At 35.7% G+C, this 25704-nt stretch overlaps 1 protein-coding gene across 2 annotated transcripts in view; it reads left to right on the forward strand.

Annotated features, from left to right (window-relative positions):
• The window catches only part of STAT4 (signal transducer and activator of transcription 4), a 105147-nt gene that overhangs the window by 37397 nt on the left and 42046 nt on the right, over window positions 1-25704 (forward strand). For both annotated transcript variants that reach the window (XM_036254679.1, XM_036254678.1), the window contains exon 4: window positions 24668-24766. In XM_036254679.1, the coding sequence (XP_036110572.1) occupies window positions 24668-24766 (99 nt within the window). The remainder of the gene's footprint in view (window positions 1-24667; window positions 24767-25704) is intronic.

Raw genomic sequence — 25704 nt, forward strand, 5'->3', positions numbered from 1 at the left:
TAGTCTTGGATTCAGATTCTTGTTTTTCATGACCTTGACTACTTCATGCCATTCCCTTCTGGCCTGTAGTGTTTCTTGTGAGAAGTCAGCTGAGAGCCTTATGGGGTTTCCCTTGTAGGTAACCTGTTGCGTATCTCTTGCTGCTTTTAGGATTCTCTCTTTATCTTTAATTTGTGGCATTTTAATTACTATGTGTCTTGGTGTGGGCCTCTTTGGGTTCTTCTTACTTGGGACTCTCTGTGCTTCTTGAACTTGAATGCCTTCTTCCTTCATCAAATTAGGGAAGTTTTCTGTCACTATTTTTTTAAATATATTCTCTATCCCTTGCTCATTTTTCTCTTCTTTGGGGACTCCAATGATGCGTATATTATTACGTTTCCAGTTGTCCCACAGTTCTCTTAAGCTGTCTTCCTGTTTTTTAATAGTTTTTTCCTTTTGTTTTTCTGATTGGTTCATTTTTTTCTACCCTGTCTTCTAATTCACTGATCCGGTCCTCAGCTTCCTCTACTCTGCTCTTTAAACCTTCCAATATGTTTTTCATTTCTGATATGTCATTTTTTATCTCTTCTTGATGGTTTTTAATTTCCAATTGGCTTATTTTCAGTGTCTCTATGTCCTTACTCATGGTGTTCAGCTTCCTCAAGATCATGGCTCTGAATTCTAGCTCTGTTAACATGCCTAATTGCTCCACATTAATCTCATCTTCGGTGGAGGTCTCTTGCTCTTTCATTTGGCTTCTGTTTCTGTGTTTCACCATTTTGGCTATCACTGTGGTCTTTGGAGCCTGTCAAGTTTTCCCTGTGGGTGTTGGTATTCTGCTGTTTGTGGCTCCCTCTCCTGATGAGCGAGGGAGGCCCCATGTTAAACACCACTGTCAAGTCTTACTTTCCTGGTTAAAGTTGCTAACTCAGGAAAGGTACTGTTATCCTCTAGCTTTTTGCCTGGAGGCTAGCAGTCGAGGTTACTTGATGAGTTCTGGGTTGTCAGTTGATTGAAAAACTCCCTCAGCCCCTCAGCATAGGGGGATTTCACCAGGGTGGGGCAGATGCTGGTTGTTAATGAGCTTCAATTAGCACTTCAATGGCCCACAGGCTGGGGTTGGATCTCCGAGGGAGGGGCTGCTGCCTCTCCCCAGAACCCTGGGAAGGAGCAATATGGCCACCGTCCTGCGTGGCTGCCACTCAGCAAAAGCTCTGAGTGCCCTCCAAATCCCAAGTGTCCCAACACAGTTCCAGTCCAGTCTGCCCTCCCTCTGCTGGAGCCCAAGGTGAGTGGCTGTGGCTGTTTCAGCCTCTGTCCCAGCTCAGCGCTGTGGGGCCGCCTGGGAGTGTAACCCGAGGGCACTGCTCCCAGCTGAGGCCGCTGCCGAGCTGCCGACCGTGGGCTCCCAGCCCCCGTCTCGCGCCTTTGCAAGCCTACCGGGATCGAGTCAGTGTCCCTGGTTATATGGTCCTCTCAAGCTGCTTCTCTGTTGTTTTTTTTCCGTCGATTTGTCTGTGTTTTAGTTGTAATTCCAGTTTGGTTCTGGGAGACGGTCTGTGTAGCTTCCATTCACTCCGCTGCCATTTTTCGACCTCCCGTCGTTGGTATTTTAATGGGGATGGCATTGAATCTGTAAATTACTTTGGGTAGCATGGACATTTCAGTGATGTTAATTCTTCCAATCCATGAACAAGGTATATGCTTCCACTTTTTTATATCTTCCTCTATTTCTGTTTTCAATATCCTGTAGTTTTCTGAGAATAGGTCCTTTACTTCTTTGGTTAAGTTTATTCTTAGGTATCATAATTTTTCTGCCGCAATGGTAAATGGGATTGTTTTTTAGTTTCTCTTTCTGTGAGTTCATTATTGGTGTATAAGAATGCCATCAATCTAGACCACCAACTTTCACCATACACAAGAATAAACTCAAAATAGATAAAAGACTTAACTATGTCTTGTTAATCCATAAAAATCCTAAAAGAAAATGCAGGCAACAAAATTTCAGACATCATATGCAGCAGAATTTTCACTGATACAATGCCTAAGGCAAGAGACACAAAGGAAAAAATTAATACACGGGACTACATCAAACTCAAAAGCTTCTGCACAGCAAAAGAAACAACCATCAAAATGGAAAGGGAACCCACTATATGGCAGAGCATAATTGCCACAATACATCAGATAAGGGGTTAATTTTCAAAACATATTGAGTACTCATACAACTCAACAAAAGGAAGACAAAGAACCCAATTAAAAAATGGGCAGAGGGCCTAAATAGATAGCTCTCCAAAAAGGACATACAAATGGCCAAGAGACATATGAAAAAAATGCTCAATGTCACTAATCATCAGACACGCAAATTAAAACAACTATGAGGTATCACTTCACACCTGCTAGAATGACTGCCATCAACAAATCATCAAAAAGCAAGTGCTGGGCCCTGGCTGGTTTGGCTCAGCAGTTAGAGTATTGGCCCACGGACCAGAGAGTCCCAGGTTCGGTTCCCGCTAAGGGCACATACCTCAGTTGCAGTTTGCCCCTGGCCCCGGCTGGGGTTGTGTGGGTGGCAGCCATTCGATGTGTCTCTCTCACATCGATGTTTCTCTCTCTCTCTCTTCCTCCCTCTCTCCCTCCCGCTCTATCTGAGGATAAATGCAAAAAAAAAAAAAAAATGTCCTTGGGTGAGGAAAAAACAAAAAGAAACAAACAAAAAAACAAGTGCTGGTGAGGGTGTGGAGAAAAGGAGACTCTAGTACACTGCTGGTGGGAATACAGACTCGTGCAGCCATTGTGGAAAACAATATGGTGTTACCTCAAAAAATTAAAAATTGAACTGCCATTTGATCCAGTGATCCCACTTCCAATAATATATCCTAAGAAGCAATCAGAAAGGATATATGTACCCCTATGATCATAGCAGCACTATCTACAATTGCTAAGATCTGGAAACAGCCCAAGTGTCCATCAATAGACGAGTGGATAAAAAAGCTGTGGTCCATATACACAATGGAACACTGTGCAGCTATAAGAAAGAAAGATCTGTTACCCTTGGAGATGACATGGAAGGACCTAGAGAGTATCATGCTAAGCAAAATAAACCAATCAGAGAAAGACAAATACCAAATGATCTCACTTATTTGTGGAATATAATGAACAAAACAAACCCAGAGACATAGAAAGGAGTATGGTTCAGACGGACTAACCTCAGAGGAGGGGAGCAGGGTGGGGGGGAGGGATGAGATACACCTAAGAACTTATATGCATGTATGTATGCGTAACTGATGGATATAGATAACAATGCTGGGGGTGGGGGGGTGATGGAATCAGGAGGAGGGATTGGGGGGGAGAAACATCTATAGCAAATATAAATAAATTAATTCTTAAAAAGGTGACAACACAATGTTTAAGTGTGTATGCACTCATGAATCAGACTACCTGGGTTGAATCCTGGCTCTGATTTTCTACCTACATGACTTTAGCAAGTTACTTAATCCCTCTGCACCATCCCATCCATATCTTCTCTATCATATGGGGAAAGGAATAGTGCTGTACCCGTTATAATTCATATATAGAGCTTCTCAGCACTCAGAAAGGCCTAAATTAATGTTATTTTCTAAATATTACCATAACTCGAAATGAATGCAAATGACATGTTTCTTTAAGATTGGTAGCAGGCAGGAAAATTATAAAAACCAAAAAAAAATGATTTGGTGAACAAGAAGGCTAATCTCTGACACTTCTAAATATTTTTCCAAGCTGGGCACTGCATAAGAAACACCTCTGTTTATCTCGGGCAATCACAAGTTTGTACTGATGATGCTATGGTATGGAAATACTTGAATTCAATAGATATACCTATCAATTTCAAGTCCTATATCATTTGTCTGACACCCGATGTATATCCTCAAACACTGAACATGTCACCTCTTCAGACACCAACAGTCTTGCATAGTTTGCTTTATAAAATATCTTTCTCACCTAGAGGACTCCAGGAATGTCATAAAAATGGGCCTGCTCCATTCACTGCAGTATTCCTAATGGATCTGGCCTAATTCTACTGCTGGGCACAGGCGCTCTGTAATAGGGATGCAGTCTTCTTCTGCCCCTGAAAGATGGATGTTTGCTTTTCCTAAAATGATTTGTTGACTCATACACTTTTTTGTTCCTTAAGAAATCTTGAGTCAGACACATTTTTTCTTTCTTTCTAAGCAGCCACTAACCTGTGAAACTTAAACAGAATTAAGATGTGTTTTGATTTGTCTCCTACTGTGCCAAGTTGGAAAAGTTCCCAGCACCAAGTGACTTATTTGCCAGCAAAGCCAGAAAAGCACAAATGAGACCCCAAGGGTTAGGAGTTCTTTTGTAATATCTGTGTTCTGTCTCATGGATGGCTAATTAATTTTGGCTTGAGATAGGTTGATAGCAAATTAAAAATTAGGAGAGCTGGAATTCTAACACCATTTAATCCAATTCTTAATGTTACTGATGATTCAATCGAGGCCATCATGCCTCAGTAACAGAAAAGCTGGTCGAGGGTCTTTCTCCTGCAGTCCTCACAGTAGTTCCAGTAGTTCACCCACAACTGCAGAGGATCACAAGCCCCCTAGGCTGATGCCAACACTATCTCAATCCAGAAGTTAGGGGCTATTTATTTTCTGTTTATAGCTATTAGCAAGGATAATTAAATACTATATTTAGAAATAAGCAACAATCTACATGTACATAACAGGAAATTACTTCCATAGATTGTGGCCCAGCTAGATAATTCAGTAACATATCTTTATTCAGCATTATGTTTTTGAAGACTATTTAAAGACATGGAAAAATAATCTTGATGTGTTATTTTCTAAATGAAAACTATTGAATACACACTTGCATCTCAATTTTATATCATATTATATATAAGAAAAAAATAATTTTAAAAACCTGGGTAAATGTATGAAAATGTTACTTATCTTTAACAGGGAAAATTAGGGATAATTTTAATTTTTTATGTATTATACTTTTCTTAAGTTTTACATATTTTATATAGAGGATACAAATTGTATTTATGATCTAAAAGACAAAGAATATTATCTCAAACAATCTAATGCATTATAATCAACTAGAAGAGAAGAGTTGGTAGCTGTACAGACCACCCCCCTTTTTAAAAAGAACATATCAACATGAACATGATGTGTAATGTATGTGCCATCTACTCTTGACTTTGGCTTGGATAGGACAGTGTAAAGACTTTGGCTTTTATTATGAAATGAGAAACCACTAGAAGCTTTGGGAAAGGAGTGACATGAACCAACTTAGCTTTTAACAATATCACTCTGGCTGCCATTCTATGGAATATGAATATATATATGTGTATATATATTTATTTTCAATAGAAATTGTGATAAAACTAAAAAACATTGGGTAGAGCAGGTCTTCTCTTTAAAAATAATACAAATTCGATTTTACCTTTTTTTTTCTTCAAACACCTGCTCCTATACCAACAGTTACTCTGTCTCTATGGAGCCAGATAAAATGGGCCTTTGGAACTTCCCTCTGCCCAGTCACCAGGAAAACTAAGTCTCAGTCCAGGGGCCTCAAGCACCAGCCAAGGCCCATCCTTAGTAAAGTCTTCACCAGCAAAATAAGAAAATTAGCAAAGTCAGTTTTATTCCTTTTAAAGGGTGGTTCTTTATTCTATGATACTCTATATCCTTTCCAATCATTTGGGGTAGGAATGTTCTATCTTTTAGAAATGAAGATGATGTACATGGTGGTGATTGTGGGGATTTCTTAAATGCATTCTTAGTTAGCAAAATAAAAATTTAATTACTTTATATCAGTCTGCAAAACTACTATTTTGTGGCCCATAAAATCCTCAAGTCTTGGAAACAGTATTAGTCTGTGGGGCAAAACTTTTACCTATTATGAATCTTTTTTTTTTTTTGTAACTGAATAAGAAATAACCTCTAATTCTAAAACTTTGTATCTATAGTACACTTTCATCCTTCCCAGAAAACAAAGGTTAGTTGGAACTGATCATAGGTAAAACATAATTTATTAATTTAATTTCTTTGTCATTAAAGCTTTGTTCAATTAAAATAGAGAGGGGTTTCTTTGATTATATGAGTAATGCATATTTGTTATAGGAAATTTGGAATTTAAAAGAAGACAATAATTATTCATAATTCTAACATCCAGATTTCAATCACTGTTGATACTTTTACTATATTTCTTCCTATCTCTTAAAATGCATTATAGATAAATGGATGCATTTTTTCTCAAAATAAAGATTATATGATTGTTTCTCTAGTATATTACATTAAAAAGCTATCACAATGGCTTTGATGCCTATAAACTTAGCAATCCCTTATTCATAGTTTCAAACCTTGGTTTCTCATTAGATAAGTGCAAATGAAACTATGTATTTTTAAAGGCTGTGGTAATGAGAAATGTAGGCAAACTAGGGGGTACTATAAATTTCCTAATGTTTGAGAAATTTCTTTCAAGTTAAAATAGACATTAATAAACATTAGAGACATTAGTATCTCAAAAACACTAATATATAAAAATGGTTGACAACCATTTAAAAAAAATCAAATTATGATACAGCTTGAAATAATACAGACCCTATGTATTAGAGAATTAGGGTTTTCTATTTTTGCTATTAGCGACTCTGACAAGAAATTAAAATTTTTACATTTCCTTCAATATATGCTTTTTCAGTCTACCATAACGCCTAGAAACTATGCCTTTGACTTTGGTAGCAAGGACTTCATATATATATACATATATAATCTCCAAACTTCTGGATAAAATACATCAGAGAGAGAAAAGACAAACACAACATTAAAACCTAAAATGACTGAATAGTTTAAATGCTAGAACATGGGTGAAATCTATACCAGTATCAGACAAATAAAACTGTAAGAGAAATCAACTCCTCATTCATCTGATAAAACATGGCCTAAAGATACATGCCTAAGTCTTAGCAAAAAATAATCATAATAAGAGACTGGTAAGTTCACCTTGATGTGTTAGAAGACAGCATGCCTTTGAAAATGATCTACTCCACAGTATGAAGAATTTCTCAGGAAACCATATGTATGAAATGGTTTCCAAAATCCAAAAAGAAATCCAAAAGAGGCAAAGAAGTTGAAATGAAAAATTCAATAGGACAATATAAAAAGAGGGAAATGGTAACAAAGATAAGAAGGGATTCTAAGAAGGGAAAAAGAAGCAGACATATAATTAAATCTGTGTTGGACACAGGAAAGGATAGAATAGTTACCATGAAGAATAAATAATGACGTTGGAGGCAAACATAAAGCACACAGTGGGGCGAAGTGAGGGAAATGGCATGTGGAAATCAGAGACAGAAGGGCCAACACACATGCAACTAGCAAAGAGATCAAAACAAATAGAACAAAAATAACAATAAAAATATATTCTAGAAGAATACTCTCCTGGGTTGACAAATAAACCATGTGGATATAGATTTGAGAGATTTATTATGCTAAATTCTATATTTCTATATTTTGATGTGGGAATTTAAAAAGCTTAGCTTTTGCTATGGACACTAAAAATGAGGTTCCAATGGCAGTGTCATGTAGCCATGGCATCTTGTGATTGCTGCAAGTGATACTGGTCGAACTAGAAATGGTGTAAGTGGGAATTGTGCATAATCCACAGCCCATTCTCTCAATTCAGCAGTGCACAGTGAGCGCAGTATATAGTGAATGTGAGGTTATCCACCTTGTGAGCCACTGACCATGCAAAAATACTTTCAACAAATTCAATGGTAATTGCTATAAGTTTGTAAAACTATGTATATCTTGCCCTGGCCGGTTTGGCTCAGCGGTTGGAGCGTCGGCTTGCGGTACAGAGAGACCCGGGTTCGGTTCCCGCTGAGGGCACGTACCTCAGTTGCAGTTTGTCCCCGGCCCTGGTTGGTTGTGTGGGTGGCGGCCACTCGATGTGTCCCTTCACATCGATGTTTCTCTCTCTCTCTTCCTCTCTCTGCCTCCCGCTGTATCTGAACAAAAAATGGAAAAATGTCCTTGGGTGAGGATAAAAAAAAAACAAAACTATGTATATCTTATAAAATAGTGCAGAAGATAAAAAGAAAAGAAATAGGAACTATATAGCAAAAGACAGGCAAAGGAAATAGAAAACCAGGTGACAAAAGTAAAAACAAATATATTCAATATAGCAATTGATGTAACTGAAGCTCTTGTGTTAAAAATAAAATTCTCACTTAAACTCAAAACAAAATTTAAAACATGATGTTTCAAGCAACCACTTAAATGAGGTATTACACGAATTAAAAGTAAAAGGTTGGGCAAGGATATATCAGGAAAATGCAGACAAAAGAAGGTGTGGTCACTGTACATTATGTTATAGTAACATAATAGTAAAATAGAAATGAGGTGTGATAGCTAACATTTATTCAGTGCTAAGGACATATAACATCTCATTTAATCCTCATGATGGTTATAAGTTTTGTAGACAATGTTAAATTCCAGTCCAAAAGCAATAATCAGGACAAATATTGTATTAAAATAAGAAACAATTTCAAATGAACATATAACAGTCTTGGATTCATATGCATCAAATAATATTAGATCAAAATATAAGGTAAAAATTATAAATACAAGAAGAAATTATCGAAATCAAGTAGTAGCAAGACACTTGAATACACTTTTCTCCGTTTCTGACATACCAAGTAGGCAAAAACATAAATGAACAAGATCTAAATATTACAATTTAATGAGGTTGATTTAACCAAGAATATTTCATCGCCTATTAACGGTGAAAAATAAATCAAATTGTCAACAGTGGAAAATTTATTGAATAAACCAGATGGACTAAAATAACTATTAAATAGCTATTAAAAATGATATTGCCCTGGCCAGCTTGGCTCAGTGATAAGAGGGTCGGCCCACGGACCAAAGAGCCATGGGTTCGATTCCGGTCAAGGGCAGGTACTTTGGTTGCAGTTCGGTCCCTGGCTCTGGTCAGGGTCAAGCAGGAGGCAGCCAGTCGATGTGTCTCTCTCACATTGATGTTCCTCTTTTCTCTTCTCCCCCTCAGTCTGAAGATAAATGAAAAAGTGTCCTTGAGTGAGGATTAACAAATAAATGATATTGTATGTAAATATATGCACAGAGAAAATAAACTAAATGGGTGCATCAAAATGTTAACATTGGTTATCTCCAGATCTTGTGATTATGAGTGATTTTTATTTTCTTAGTGATGTTTGCATTTAAAAAATTTTCAAAGGATATTTTTGCCTCTACAATCAGAGAAAAACATGATTGACCTTTGTTTAATGATTGTGATCTTATGAACATCCCACTTGATTCTCACAGCTTAGGAGGAAAAGGCAGGGTACAGATTTTATTGGGGAGGAAATCAAGTCTCAGAGAAGTAGAGTGTCTTTTATTTTTTAATGTCATTGTTAATGACAGGGCTGGGGTAAAACCCTGACTTCTGACCTCAAATCTTGAGGACTTTCCAGTGCATTTTTGGGGGATAAATCATGTCTTCATAAAGGCTTTGTTTAAATGCAGATGATTCAGCATGTCAAGTGAACAAGGTCCTGAGGTAATAAAATATATAAACTCATACAGTTTAATAGGGTTTATTCATCAAAGATGAAAGGAGTTAGAAGTGACTACATCTTATTAATTAGCTCTAAATGAGTTAGGAACCGAAGGAATGAGATGAATACATTTTGCTGGAAGCTGAAAGTAGAAATCGTCATGGAAACCAGAACTGGTCAACTTCAAAGGCTCTGGCACCTGAGGGATGAATTTCTCCTAGGTAGTGTCTTTTCTAGAGTGGCCATGAAAGAAGTCACTTTAAATATAAACATGTTAGTGTGCCTTGCATTTTAGGCCTGCCCGAAGATCACTGTGAAGTGTCACTCTGGGCATCTGCAAACCAACATCAGGATTCACAGTTTGAGAACCAGCTCTGGGACCTGGCCTCAAGTTCACAGCTGAGTAAATAGGTCATTCCAGCACTCACCTTCTATTATTATTATTATTATTATTATTTTTTTGAATGGCATTATTAGTGTTGTTTTTCAATTATAGTTTACATTCAATATTGATTTGTATTAGTTTCAGGCATACAGCATAATGGTTAGACAATCATATATTTTACAAATGGTCCTCCCAATATTTCAAGTACTAACTTGCAACATACATAGTACAATGTTATTGACTGTATTCTTTATGCTGTACATGACTATTCTGTAACTACCAACTTCTTAATTCCTTCACCCTTTTCACCCAGTTCCCTGACCCTCTCCCCTCTGGCAACCATCAGTTTGTCACCTTTCATTATTTATGAGCTATTAGCCGTTCTTCAGTTTCCATTTCTCTTAGTAGCTAGATGGTATTAATACTTCTTCTACAGTTCAAATAGATTTCCGATTTTTGTTCAATGGAAAGTGTACAGGGACACTTTGAAGGTAGCTTTGTAAATGTCAACAGTCTTCAGAGAATGGTTTTATTTCTTCACATTGGAATTATTTTTCCACTTCTTGTTTTGGAGTTGTAATTTTCTAATTTCTGCACAATATGTAAATTAATTTAAAATTTTTACTAATGGAACTTTTGTTATGATGAAAATATGTTTTTGATTTTTTTCCAATTCCTTAATAATGCATATCTTTGTAAAAATTCAAACAATAATGCAAAGTCTGAGAAGAAACTAAAAATCCCCTGAAATTCCACCAAAATAAGATAACCGCCATTCACATTTTGGTCACTATCTTTTCACACTTTTACTCCATAAACACTCATATATAATTTACCATAAATTAGATATTATACATGCTGGTATTTTATTCTGAACTTGTTTTTCCCCTTCATTTTTCCCTACCTCCCTTTATGCCATCGCCCCAAAGAAATCGGTGTTAACAACCAATGTATACTCTTCCACATTGACATCTGATTAGTTAAATAATGTAGGAAAATGGATTGTTTATCTTCATGTGTATTATGTGTGTTTTTGGAATTTTATAAATGGGGAAGTCAGAATTTTGTTATAAAAAATGAAGTTTTATTTCTCATTTCTCTGCTTTCCAAATTTTACATCACAGAAATCTCTTGATTTTAAGGTAGCAAATGGCCCATGGAGTGGATGTGTAACAATATATTGGGCCACACTTCTTAGGTGAGAAAAGAAAAATCTCCAGCTGTTCTTTACCACCATAAACAGCACTGTAACAAACAACCTTGTACGTGCATTCTTACAGGCTAGTGCTCTTATTTTTGTAGGATAGATGACTAGCAATGGACTTACTAGTCAAAGATATATTTTAAATGTTAATAGACATTACCAGATTATTTTCCAAATAGGCTGTAAAATCCACATTTTATCAGCACTGTGTATGAGGACCCTCTTCCCCATATCTCCATTAGCAGTAGATATTTTCTTTCTTCTTCATTTTTGCCTACCTGATTACTGGGACTAATATCTCTCTCTTTTTTTTACTTTAAATTTCCTTTTTTCTGACTGCTTGTGAGGTTGAGTATTCTTTCTCTCATTTATCGGTTATTTGGATGTGTACTTTTGTCAATTTTCCCATTCACTTTTTTCTATTGGGCTTTCTTGTCAATTTCAAATAGTTCTTTATATATTAAAAATATTACTTAAAAAATGTCTTTTGTAGCCCAGCCAGTGTGGCTCAGTGGTTGAGCGTCAACTCATGCACTAAGAGATCGCCGGTTTGATTCCCAGTCAGGGCACATGCCCAGGTTGTGGGCCCAGTACCCAGTGAGGGGCATGCAGGAGGCAGCCAATCAATGTTCCCTCTCATTGATATTTCTATCTCTCTCTCCCTCGCCCTTTCTCTCTCTCTAAAATCAATAAAGAAAACAAAATTTTTGTAATGTCTTTCTTGGTAAATAACTCTTTCAAATGCATTACTAATATTTTCCTCAATCTATGATATGTCATTTGGCTTTATGATATATTTTTCAATACAAAAAATATTTAAATGTAGTGAGAAATCTATCTTTTTTATATAGTTTCTGGGATTCTTGCCTTGGTCTAAAGTCTCCCATTATACACATTTTATTTTAATGTGTATTGAATTTATTTTAACTTTTTAAAGACTTTAAGTCTTTAATCCACATAGAACTCTCTGTATGTATAGAAATTCAACTTTTTATCTGGATTGAAAGGCATTTATACTAGTAAGATTTTTAAAATAATCATTTTTTCCCACTGCACTGAAATACTATCTTTTCATATGTTAATTTTCTTATATGATAATTTTTCACCACTCTCTGTTATAATCTGCTAATTTGGTTATATATCAATACTATTTATTATAATGTGTATTTTGTACTATATTTATGTTTCATAAATATACTATAATTTATAGTACATTTCAATACCTTGCATGGTAAGTCCTCCTTCCCAAACTTGGAGACAATGACCTGGGGATTAACTGGTGATAACACACTTCAGAGTCAAATTGAATCATGGCTTCAAGTTACTTAATGTATGTCTATATCAGTTTATTGGTAAAATCAGTGATAGTATTTATCTCAAACAGTTGTTGTGAAGATTAAGTAAAGCAAAACAGAACACTTAGAAAATTTTCTGACATCAAGCACTGAAAAATTAATTAGCCTTTTTAATTTTCTTAATTGTTGTGAAATATTTCTTCCATATGAACTTTACTGATTCTTTCTTCAACCCAAACCCTCCGAAAGCAACTCTTGAGAGTCTGACTTCATTTCCATATATATGTATTTATTTTGGGACAATTTATACTTTTATGATACTAAGTCTCACACCCTAGAATTCTATATTATGTTTATTCTACATTATTTTTAAAATTTTTGTCCTCTCATTTTGTTTAAAGTCTTCAATATGACCCTAGTTTAAGACTTGTGCCTTCTTGCTAAATGTATTCCTAAGTTAAAAATGTTTTTTTTATTTTGAATGCAACATTTTCTCCATTTCTACTTCTAGATGGCTTTTGCCAGTGTAGACAAAAAGCATGTTATCTTGTTTATTTATTCCAGAATTATTTTATTAGAATCTCTTTTTTTCTAGATATACAGAGATGTCTGTATACTTTCTTTACCAACATTTATATTTTATATTTGATTTTCTTGTTTTGTCAAAACACTCTTTAATTATGATAATGTATCCTCGTTATCACGAGAATAGGGGTGACTAAAAGATCCTACTAGACATAAGCAAAAAACACTGAATCCTTTACCGTTCGTAAAAAATGTGTCTAATTATACAGAAAGCAGGAGACTCAGAGTATCATCACCACTGGGGAGACAGTCCTCACAGTTCAAGTCCGCTCAAGTCAGACTCATACCAATGATACTGGTCAACCAGGGCCTTTGAGAAGCAAAGTTCCATCTCTAGGAGTATTTCATATCTTGCTGTCCTCTTTCGACTAATGTCAAGACTGTTTCATATCTCCCTAGGAACAAGTGACTAATAAAAACTCCAGAAGGAGTTAATGACAGATGTCTTTACCATCACAGAGATTGAATAATATGCTTTTTCTCTCAGTTAGGAGAGGATTGTTGTAATTTAATTATACTGTCATCTGATCATTCAGGAAGCATTAGTGAGCTTTCTGTGAGGTGACAACTACTTCAAGATTAGTCTTGAAGACCAATCTCTGCTTAAGAAAGATATAGAATCTAGACAGGGAATCAGACATAGAAATAAATAATGGAAATGCTATGTGAGAAGTTTTACAGCACAAGTAGATATCAAGAAGTATGCAGGATCTGGGATTTTACTCTTTTTTCAAGCTAACAAGTGAACTTGTTATTGTATTATGGGTTCTAGAAAAAGGCATGAGGCTTTAGCAGTAGTCAGTGCTTCATGCTCGTTTGCATTGGTTCCCTATTTCTCCCAAGGCCTACAAGGGTGATGCAGTGGGTCCATCGTGGTTGTCTGCACACTCAGTGGGTTGTGTTACAGGAGACAAACACTAAACTTGAGAAATTCACTGCTTTTATAGTAGGGGAAGCAAGCCTGCTCTTTAGCTGGGAGGAGACATTACTGCATCACTTAAGGTTGCTCTCTACAAATACAACCCTGAAGAAGGGTCAGTGCCTTGCATTCTTGGCGTACCCAGCAAGATCATGCAGGGACATGATCTTGGGTCCATGCAGAGTCCATGGCAGATTGCCTCCACCAATAACAAATATAATTGCCAGAGGCATTAAAACCTAACTCATCTCCAGAAAATTAATTTAATAATTGTGTAATTAAGCACATGGTCATTTTCTATTGGTTTGTTGAGGTTCCATGAAGAATGGTTAGTCATCAGATAAGGGGTTAGTTTCCAAAATATTTAGAGTACTCATATAACTTAACAAAAGGAAGACAAAGAACCCAATTAAAAAATGGGCAGAGGAGCTAAATAGACACCTCTCAAAACAGGACATACAAATGGCCAAGAGACATATGAAGAAATGCTCAACGTCACTAATCATCAGAGAGATGCAAATCAAAACAATAAGGTATCACCTCACACCTGTCAGAATGGCTGCCATCAACAAATCATCAAACAACAAGTATTGGCGAGGTTGAGGAGAAAAGGGGACTCTAGTACACTGTTGGTGGGAATGCAGACTGGTGCAGCCACTATGAAAAACAATATGGTGCTACCTCAAAAAATTAAAAATTGAATTGCTCTTTGACCCAGTGATCCCACTTCTAGGAATATATCCTAAGAAGCCTGAAACACCAATCAGAAAGACTATTTGTACCCCCATATTCATAGCAGCACTATTTACAATAGCTAAGGTCTGGAAACAGCCCAAGTGTCCATCAGTAGACAAATGGATAAAAAAGCAGTGATACATATATACAATGGAGTACTATGCAGCTGTAAGAAAGAAATATCTCTTATCCTTTGAGGTGACATGGAGGGACCTGGAGAGTATTATCCTAAGTGAAACAAGCCAAGCAGAGAAAGACAAATATCACATGATCTCACTTATTTGTGGAATATAATGAACATAACAGTCTGAGGAACAGGGAAGACCCAGAGATATGGAAGTAGGGTACAGACTGACAACCCTCAGAACAGGGAGTAAGGGGGAGGGAAGAGATAAACCACAGAACTTACATGCATGTACGCATAACCGATGGACACAGACAACAAAGCTGGGGACAGGGTTGTGAGAATGGGGAGGAGGGTGTCAATGGGGAAAAAAAGGAGAAACATCTGTAACAAAAATAAATTAAAAAAATGAATGGTTAGTCCATGAACAGATTTATCATTTTCAAGGAAAATAAGACTCAATGCAATTGTGGCTGAAGGGGTCTGGTTAGACAGAGAAAGAATGCATTTTTTAAAAGACAGTAGTGATTTGAAAAAGTTACCGTTTGTAGAGTGGGATACACCTGGACTTGAAGAGTCCCTTCCTCTTAACATCCACGTTCTATGATTTTTCACAAATGATACAACTCCTGGGCTTCCTAATATGTACCTTGCACAAGGCTATTGTCGGTATTAAAAACAGAGCTTATAAAGCACCCTACACATCACAGTGTTTAGAAAATGGCATGTTCTATTATTGTTACGTTCAAACATAAATGATAAGTAGAGTTTGTTAGCATCTACTTTGTTCTCTTCCTGTCATTTTAAATTAAGCAGTTCATTTATCTCTTAATTACAAGGCTGTGAATTTCCAAGAGCATCGAATTTTAGTTATCTTAATGATTGCACTAAGGCTCTCTCTTTTTTCTCTTTTCACCTGAATGACAATTTTTCAAAGCCGACATCTTTTACAAAAACCTCTGCATGAATCAAGCAAAGAGAAAGATCTGATATGGAGTATATATGTGTAATTTATCATGTCTTGTTTAGTTTTAATCACCAAAGTAAAAGATGATTAATTATTTTCTAAAATCTAACACTACCAAACAATTGATGTAAAAGTGTAAATACCCATCCCACTAGTCCCTTTTCCCCAAGGATGATCATTAATGAAGTTTTGACATATCCCCTCCTAGGCCTTGTTCTATGCATCCAAAGTATAATGTTGATTATTTTTTCAAAAGATTATATGAAGTATGCTCAGGTGAAAGCACTGTATTATTATTTCTAATCACTAGCTTGTGTGGGTTAATTTTTTTATTTAAAGCAGCTTTTAATATATGTGTGTACCTGTGAGAGTTAGTCCTAATGAAATGCTGGGAAAGCCCCCACTATCTAATGTTTTGAAAACCCCAAATACATAGTCTTGTTTTTCCTGGAGGTTTTTTAATATTCATGTAAATATATTTCCTGGGACACAACTCTACCTTCATTGGCTCTATAATTAGTTTGGGTCATTTCTGTGAAACGAATAGGAAGATTTTTATCTTCTGTTTTTATTGATTTACCATTTATGAGCTTTAAATTCTCCTAACACCCCCATCGAGCAACATAGAAAATTCCCTATATTTATATAGAGTGCTGTACAAGTCACAAAGCTCTTTCTGAATTGTCTGGCATACCCCTCACAATGACTCTATGATGAATGACAAGTATTGTTATTCTAACCGACGAAGGGCAATTTAAGTAATGAAGGTTAAGAAGTGACTTGCCTAAGATAATGAAGTAACAGGCACAAGCCCAGATACCTTGATTCTATACGGCAAGCAATTCACAGAGCAATTGTCTAGAATGAGAAGGGCCTTCCAGACACAGAACATAGTTCAGAAAATATACTCAGAATTTGTAGAAGACATACTTGGTGCCTCTAAGAAGTATGTTCTTTTTGTTTAAAAATAAGTTAAGATAAACTATATATACCTGTAGCTAATTTTCAGTTAGTTTATTTTAAGATAAGTATAGTATTAGTAATATAAATGGGGCATTCATCATTTTTATCCATTGAGAATCTTTACCTCCCTTTTCTTTTCAAGGAAACGCTCGTGGTGATGAGAGAATTTAATGCTAACTGAACAAGAGTGTCTGGAAAGTCTATTCATTTGAATTTGTTTATTCCTGGGAAAAGGAATAGCATAAGGACATGCCAGAACTGTGACTCTAGTAAGACAATTTTTAAAAATAGGCTTGATTTTTTTAGAGCAGCCTTAGGTTTACAGAAAAATTGAGTGGAAAGTACAGAGAGTCCCCATATACTCCCATAGCCTCTCCACTCCCCCTGCCAGAGTTTCCCCTACTATTAATATCTTGCGTTAGTGTGGTGTATTAGTTACAGTTGATGAGCCAATACTAAATTATTATTAAATCCATATTTTACATTAGGGTTCACTCTTTGTGTTACACAGTTCTATGGGTTTTAAAAAAATGCGTAATGTCATGTTCCCACCACGACAGTATCATACAGTCTTTTCACTGCTCTAAAACCCCCTGTTTGTCTCCCTTTCTCCCCTCTATTCCTGGCAACCACTGATTTTTTTTACTGTCTCCATAGTCTTGTCTTGCAGTGTGTAGCCTTTTCAGATTGGCTTCTTTCACTTAGCAAAATCTTTTTAAGTTTCCTCCATGTCTTTGAGTAGCTTGATAGCTTATTTCTTTTTGTCACTGAATGATATTCCATCTTATAGATGTATCATAGTTTGTTTATACATTGAAGGACGTCTTGGGTGCTTCCAGGTTTTAATACTTATGAATCAAGTTGCTATAAACATTGATATGCTGGATTTTGTGTGAACACGAATTTTTAATTCATTTGGTTGAGTACCTAGGAACATGACTGCTGGACTATATGATAAGAGTATTTTTAGCTTTTTAAGAAGCTGCCAAAGTGTCCTCCAAAGTGGCTGTCCCTTTGAAAGTTCCTGTTGCTTTGCATCCTCACCAGCATTTGGTGTTGTCAATGTTTTGGATTTTAGCCTTTCTAATAAATGTAGTGACATCTCATTGTTGATTTAATTATAATAAAATACAGTTATTTTTTAAATCTATTAGACTGACCATTCTACATCTAAATCTGTCTAGGACAACTAGATCAGCTCTTCTTCAATTTAGTGTATTTTTTATTTCACAGTAGGCATATCCTTATAATTCTAGTGAAGAAATATTAGGTTAAAAACCATTACGAAAAATTGTGTGTTCAGAACAAAGAAAAGGAAATAACAAGAGATTGAAGCTGAGACATGAGCCAGTCATGTAGAAACTGGCTGGTGTGTTCGAAACTGCTAAGAGTCAAGGATAAAAATGATTTAACAGCAGTATTTGGGATAACAAAAGGCAACCAGAAGTGTGCAGTAAATTGTAGATTACCAATAAAATGTGAATGAAAACATTTTACTATGTAATTGGAAACAACTGTTTCATATTACAGAGATCCCATAAAGGAAGACATATCAACATTTGAATACACTATCGTTGCAGATATTTAAAAAAATGAGAAGTCTACAATGTCCAAAACAGAGGTTGGGAAAGAGCTGGTATAGCAGAGGCAGGGAGTGCCCTAACATCCTCTCGGGCCTCATTGCTTTAATCAAGTGGACTTACACGTGGCAGCATCTGCGTCTCTTTGCTTCAGGGCTAATCATGACAAGAGCTGGTGTAAAAATATTCCACTTCTCAAAGACCTTGGATCGATACTCTAAGTCACACATCTACACTGGCTCCCAGAATAGCTTGATAGCACACCCTTTGCTGGATGCCTTCTCTTCCTTGGCTTACTCACCCATTCCCATAACCGTGTTTTTGGGATCAACTCTCAATTATACTTCTTGCACTAGGATCCTTGTGTCAGGCTTAGCTTCTGGAGGAACTCAAGCTCAGTTGGTTAGATGTTGCTTAGAATCCCACATCCCCTTTGGTTACTTCTGCCATTCTCCTGCGAGCCTCTCACGATACTTCTCCCCTTGTCCTGGGACCCATGCCTTTCCTCTTGCAGTTGCTAGCTCACCGCAGCCAGAGAACAACACCGAACAAATCTTTCACAACGCAGGGGAAATCGATTAAATGTAGTACCAAGTTTCCTTTGTGTGTTTGCATTTTAAAGGAGATCCTTGGGAAAAGAACCGAAAGGAGCAACTGTCCAGTTGTGAAAATTCAGATTCTGTGCCACCTGACTGGAGGGGATCATTTTAAGCAGACTTTCTCTTGCCCTTTACCTCTGACTGGTATTCCTAGGATCATTTGGGAGAAAAAAAGTGGATGAACTACTCCCTCTTTAGTGACAAGTCAAATTTAGAAATTAGATGAAAGGGGAATTTAAATCAGAAGAGGAATTTGAAGGAAAGCCAAGGAATTTAACATAAAGTAGCAGAAAGATTAAAATAGCATATTCATTGATTACAAGACACCTTTTTTCTCTCCCATTTTAGTATCTATGAAATCGAATTGCATCTTATAATCAATAGCATCTCTTAACTGCCATTGTGAGGTGGTAATCACCATGTCATTGTCATTGCCCGTGATGTGAAATTGAGTCATAGCTATTCATGTTGTCACTTCAGTTGAATTATGTGCACTGTTGCTAGAACACATGTTGAATTTAATTGCTGTTTAAAGAGTCATCAGTATAACACTATGATTCAAGATTGAAAGATAGTTATCATGTGTGCAGAATGGAATGGAAACAAATTAGCAGGATATAAATTTGATATTAAGCAAATTATTTGTCACTAGATGAATAATTCTAAATTCCAGATTTTCTTGGAAAGCAACAATAAAGTGCTTTATAGGATGTAAGAAGGAAGAAAGATGGCCACAAGTAAAAGAAGTTATATTATCTTTCATTACTGAGATTCATGCAAAAGAATTGCCTATCATACACAAAGCAACAGTGACAAGAGAAATTGCCAAATTCCTCACAATAAATAAAGAAATTTCAAAACAATAGAAGGCTGGAGTAAATAAATCATATATTGCTCAGGATTATCATTAAGATGTACAATATTCATTTATCAAAACTTCCTGTTATTTTGAGCAGACTACACTTAAATTCCAGCATGATGCCATTGAAAAAAATAAAAATATGTGTTTAATCAAATAGGTAATGCTGGGGAATGGGGATTGGTTTTCTTTGACAAGACTTAAAATTACACTGTCAGTGCAAAGGAATCTTTAAAAGGATCAAGAGTATGTATTTGTGTAATCTTGGGCCTAACTACCACTTACTGAAATTACCACCCTATTTCATTTACAATGTAAAACAATGTCTAAGAATAAGAACTTCTTGGTTACTGGACAGGAACCAAAATAGTATGGCTGATGATTAAGCTCATAGAGGACTGGTTAGAAGTGTTCTGGAATAGGTATCTAAGAACCTACCATATATTCTAGTTTTCAGTGATTTTATGGACATGTATCTGAACAATTAAATAATAATTTCACCTGAAAGTGCAGTGATGTGGTTGTTAATCATGATGGCATGATTAGGTCACTACAATCCCTCAATGCTTCACACAACAAAACATTAAGGACTATTTGCAGAAGGAATGTGGTCCTGGTTATGTCTGAAAACTTTCTATTGAGAACTTCTGGTAAGATCAAGAAAGTGCTGGCATCAAAACTTACAGAATGGAGACAATAGTTGTTCACACTTTAAATAAATGCTACAGCATTGACATTCTTGATGGCTCAGAGGACGTTATTTTATATAATAAAATGGATGCTAATCTAAGTTCAGAAAAGTTGAATTCTAAATATGTGAAGTTTTACTTTTATTTGCATAATACTGCTATGTGATTTTAAATATCTATATGTTGAAATAAATCAAAAGAATTTTTTAAACAAGAGTAAAATAAAATTCTATGTGATACAAAGAATAATGTCATAGTTGATATTTTTGCTTCAAGGCAAAAAAGCATTATAATAGATATAGGTCAGTTTATAGCAATAAAAGATTTGACTCATTAGTAATATGTAACAAGTCTAATGCTTTTGACAGAATCATAAAGATAAAATTCACCAAATATATAACATGCCTCTTTCAATAGTTGACAAAATTAATCAGGCAAAAAATCAGTAAGGATGCAGAAATATGAGCCACAGAATTAACCAACTAGGGCTAATGAACTTGTGTAAAACATCTGACCCAGCTACTGCAGAATTCTTATTTTTGACAAGTTCACGTGAAACATTTATTCACAATAGCTCATATGCTGGGCCACAAAGCAAGTCTCAACAAATTTTAAGTAACTAAAGTAATTCAGAACGTCAATTTTTATTAGAATTTTTAAATCTATAAAAAATCAGTTTGAAAAAAGGATAAATAGAAAATCCCTATGTTTGGAAATTAACCAATACATTTTTAAATAAGTCTTTAGGATGAAGGTGAAATCCTGATGGAAACTAAATGATTAAAAAGGAAGAAATATGATCAGTATTTATATAATATTATAAATATTATAATTTATATATGCAAAAAAAATCCAAAAGAATCTATGGATAAATTATTAGAATAAGAGCTATTACAGAGACATTATTAAAATCAATAAGAATTTAGCAAAGTTGCCAAATTCAAAATCAATATGTAAAAGTCATATATAGTTTTACATACCAGCAAAAATTATTAGGAAAGAAAGATACCATTTACTTCATTATCAAAACTACCAACTACATAGAAATAAACCTGTCAAAATGTGTAAGATCTCTGTGGAATATTATAATACTTGATAGAGAGATATTAAAGAAAACCTAAATAAATGAATTAGAACACAATTATAAAGATGCCAAGTCTCCCAAATGTATCTAAAGATTTATTGCCCTTTAAATTCTCAACATGATTGTGAGTGTGTGTGTGTAGCTTGACAAGTTGATTCTAAAATTTATATGAAGCTCTGGCTGTTTTGATTCAGTGGTTAAAGCGTTGGCCTGTGGTCCAGAGAGACCCGGGTTCGGTTCCCGCTAAGGGTGTGTACCTCGGTTGCAGTTTGTCCCTGGCCCTGGTTGAGTTGTGCGGGTGGCAGCCACTCGATGTGTCCCTTTCACGTCGATGTTTCTCTCTCTCTCTCTCTCTCTTCCTCCCGCTCTGTCTGAACAAAAAATGGAAAAATGTCCTTGGGTGAGGAAATAAACAAACAAATAAACAAATAAATAAATAAATAAATAAAAAATTTATATGGAAATGCAAACAAAACCTATTCTACTTGACATCAAACCTATTATAAAGCTCTAGTAATTAAGAGAGTTTACTGATAGAGCAAAGATAGACAAAACCATAAGAAGTGGTTCCAGCAGCAAACCCACCCATACGTAGACACTTGATTTATGATGCTTCACCCAGCAGAGCCAGTGGTGAAAGAACAGAATGTTCAATAAATATTGTTGGAACTAAGTATCCATATAGAAAAAAGTGAAAGGTACTTCTCATTATTAACAAGTTCCATGGGAGTTAAAATTAAAGGCAAACATATAAAAGTATAAAAGCTAACCTTGGTCGGTGTGGCTCAGTTGGTTGAGCGTTGTCCCATGCACCAAAGGGTCGCTGGTTTGATTCCTGGTCAGGGTCCATACCCAGGTTGTGGGTTCAATCCCCGATTGGGTTGAGTGCAAGAGGCGACTGACATCACATCCATGTTACTCTCTCCCCCTCTCCCTTCCTCTCTCTCTCTCTCAAATCAATCAAAACGTATTTAAATTTTTTTTGAAGTATAAAGACTTAAGATAAAATAGGAAAAAACCTCCATGACAAAAGGTTAAGGAAGGATTTTTTTAAACCATAAAAAGCACTAGCCATAAAGAGAAGAATTTGACTTCATTGAAATTAAAATTTTCTATCCATTAACACTATGCAACAGTGAAAAGACAAGCCACAGAGTAGAAAGTATGTGTGATACTTATACACAAAGACAGACACAATAGAGAAGGGGCAGTTTTTCTTTCTTCCCTCCTTCTACAACACACACTTAGAAGTGTTTCTGTTTTTTTTATTTTTGTTGTATTGTTGCTCTTTTTTAAATTTTTATTTTGAGGTGTTTATATGTGGTAACTACTGAAAGAAGAACATGAGTGATACTGACAAAAATAAGAAGTGCTAATTTGGTTTTGAATCTATAGTGATCAATTTTCCATGAGATGTTTTTGTCTAATACATGTAAGTGAGGTACTAAGTTTGAAAAAATGCAAAAGGGAAGTGAAAAAAATAGCCTGGATGAAAACAATGGTGATTCTTTGCTCTTAAAAAAGGAGGAAAATGAGTAATTTGACCTTACAAAACATGAGGAGAAACTGAATCTGAAAGGGAAGGTAAAGGAAGTTTAAGTAGGAAAGAAAAACAAAAAAGTGTACACGTTGGAGCGGAGAAATGTTGAAAGATATTATCTGCATGATCAACAAAAAGGAACTCCTGTGACAGTGAGAAAAACAGAGACAAAATGGTAATTCATGGAAGTTAGACGGAAACAAATCAATGAATATGAAAATTAACAACAGGAACAACTTCTAACTGGAAAGAATCTGAAAGTGTCAGCATGCAGAGATTAGAAATTTGGTATCCCTGCTTATAAGTAGGATCATTTTAACTTATTTACCTTATGAATTTCTGTCAATTCATTTTTTTTTTCTTTGTGGAGTTTTCTGATTTAAGGGGGCAGTGGGAAGAGTTTTGAAGGTCACAGTATAAGGAAGAGCAGAAAGTCAGATACTTGGTGTTTATTATAATTTTACAAATAGAAGTGCTAATTAACAAGCATCATCTAATAAAATTGTGACGGCAGTCAAGGCCATAAAAGTGTTTATAACCAATAACCTCATTCCTTTTCTAGAAAGACTCCTTGGCTTACTAGTCTGTGTAATCTACTTTTGATTAATTGCTAATTTTCCACTTTGTAGATTGTTATTTTATTTTTTTCTGCCATTTCATAGATAATTAGCACCTTCAGAGAGGAGGGCAGAGGAAAACTAAATAAATGCATTTGTCTACATTTATTGTACTTCCTGTTAACCCTGTTTTGGGAAAGGCCGAATAACAAAGAAATTTAATGCTATGGTATTGTTCAAATTAGACTTGTAAACCAAGAAAACACAGACACCCTTAGGGGCCTGGCAGGTAGGGTAAGTGAGCACTTAAGGTACTCAGTGGTGGATACTAGGGCAACTGTGGGTAATACATGCTCCCCTTGAAGTGATTAGAATATTTTAACTTACACAGCATACCTGAGCTAGTCACCATGAACAATATCAAACAGGGATCAAAAGAAATGCTTTAGCCCTGGCCAGTTTGGCTCAGTGGTTGGAGCGTCGACCTGCGGTCCGGAGAGACCCGGGTTCGGTTCCCACTAAGGGAGCGTACCTTGGTTGCAGTTTGTCCCCAGCCCTGGTTGGCCTTGTGGGTGGCAGCCACTCGATGTGTCCCTTTCACATCGATGTTTCTCTCTCTCTCTCTTCCTCTCTCTCTCTCCCACTCTATCTGAACAAAAAAATGGAAAAATGTCTTTGGGTGAGGATAAAAAAGAAAAAAAAAAAAAAAGAAATGCTTTAAGCAAACGATGAAGCACATAGTAAACTGATGAATAGCTGGGACCACTGTAGTTCATAGTAAGTAACTCTTTCACCTAAAACCTATCCTAAGCCTAAAGTAAAATTATTTTTGAAGACAGAGCAATATGTCCCAAACTTTTACATTATAAGTTTCTGTGGCTTTATAATAGATTGTTGGGATAAATCCCAAATAATTTCCATATTTGTTGGGAGATTTTTTATTTGTAAGCAGTAATGTTTCTTTATGATGTATATATTTAAGCTTTTATGTCACTTTTGCTCACTCTTTTTCAGGGAAAATTTCATGGGAATCCAATGCATGTAGCTGTGGTTATTTCCAACTGTTTAAGGGAAGAGAGGAGAATATTGGCTGCAGCCAACATGCCTGTTCAGGTAACATTTTCTGAACTTGCGATCTTATTATCACCTTGGGCTCAATTTTTCTGAACCAAAATTTTTTTCTTGCGAACCAGCTGCTTCTTCCTGTGTTAGTGGTGCCAACATCCTTCCAGTCACTTGTATTTAAGGTCTAGGGTTATCTTTGAGTAAGATCCTTTTCTCTGCTTCTTTGAGATAATTACCAAGTTTTTCCATCATTTGTTTCTAGGATCTTATCTATACATTCTTTTTTATTTCCACTGGTCTCACTCTGGCCCACAGTCTTACAACATTGGTTCAAGAATATGGTAACTACCTCCTCGTTGAATTTCTACCATCTGGACTCTGCTTCCCTCAGCACATTATCCTCAGGGATTGATCTTGCTCAGAACCCTTCAGTAGCTCCTGATTTCCTACCCTCCAAGTCCAAACTATTCCACAAGTGGGAATTTTGTCTTGTAGAAACTCCATAAATACTTGCTTGTTGATTGTTTGAATGTAATTTACCCTTCCATAATTTAAATTATATTTTACCTCATTATTCTGAATGAGTTTAGAACTTCCATTGAAGACAAGTAGAGGAATCAATGAAATCCTTAATAAATACGTTTCAGTTAATCCTTATAAAAAGAGTATGTTAATAATCAATTTTACCAAGCACAACTTCCATCATTTAGTAAATCACACCACAATATTTATTTTTGAAGGCTCAAGTAAACGTTTTTTTTGTTTGTTTGTTTTTAACTATTAGAAATTCTCAGGTTTAGTTATTATCAGGTTATGGCTATTTTGGGAGAAGTATGAAGTTTTAAAAATGTACTATTCTTATTTTTTAGATGAAAAAGAGGATATTTTTATTTAATTTAAAATCTGAAGTATAGTAAGTTTGTAAAGTAAATAGAGTTTGATTCAATGCTTTGGGGTTAAAATTAAGATGTTATTACTAATATATT

This window comes from Molossus molossus, unplaced genomic scaffold, assembly GCF_014108415.1.
Source record: "Molossus molossus isolate mMolMol1 unplaced genomic scaffold, mMolMol1.p scaffold_m16_p_11, whole genome shotgun sequence".
NCBI lineage: Eukaryota > Metazoa > Chordata > Mammalia > Chiroptera > Molossidae > Molossus > Molossus molossus.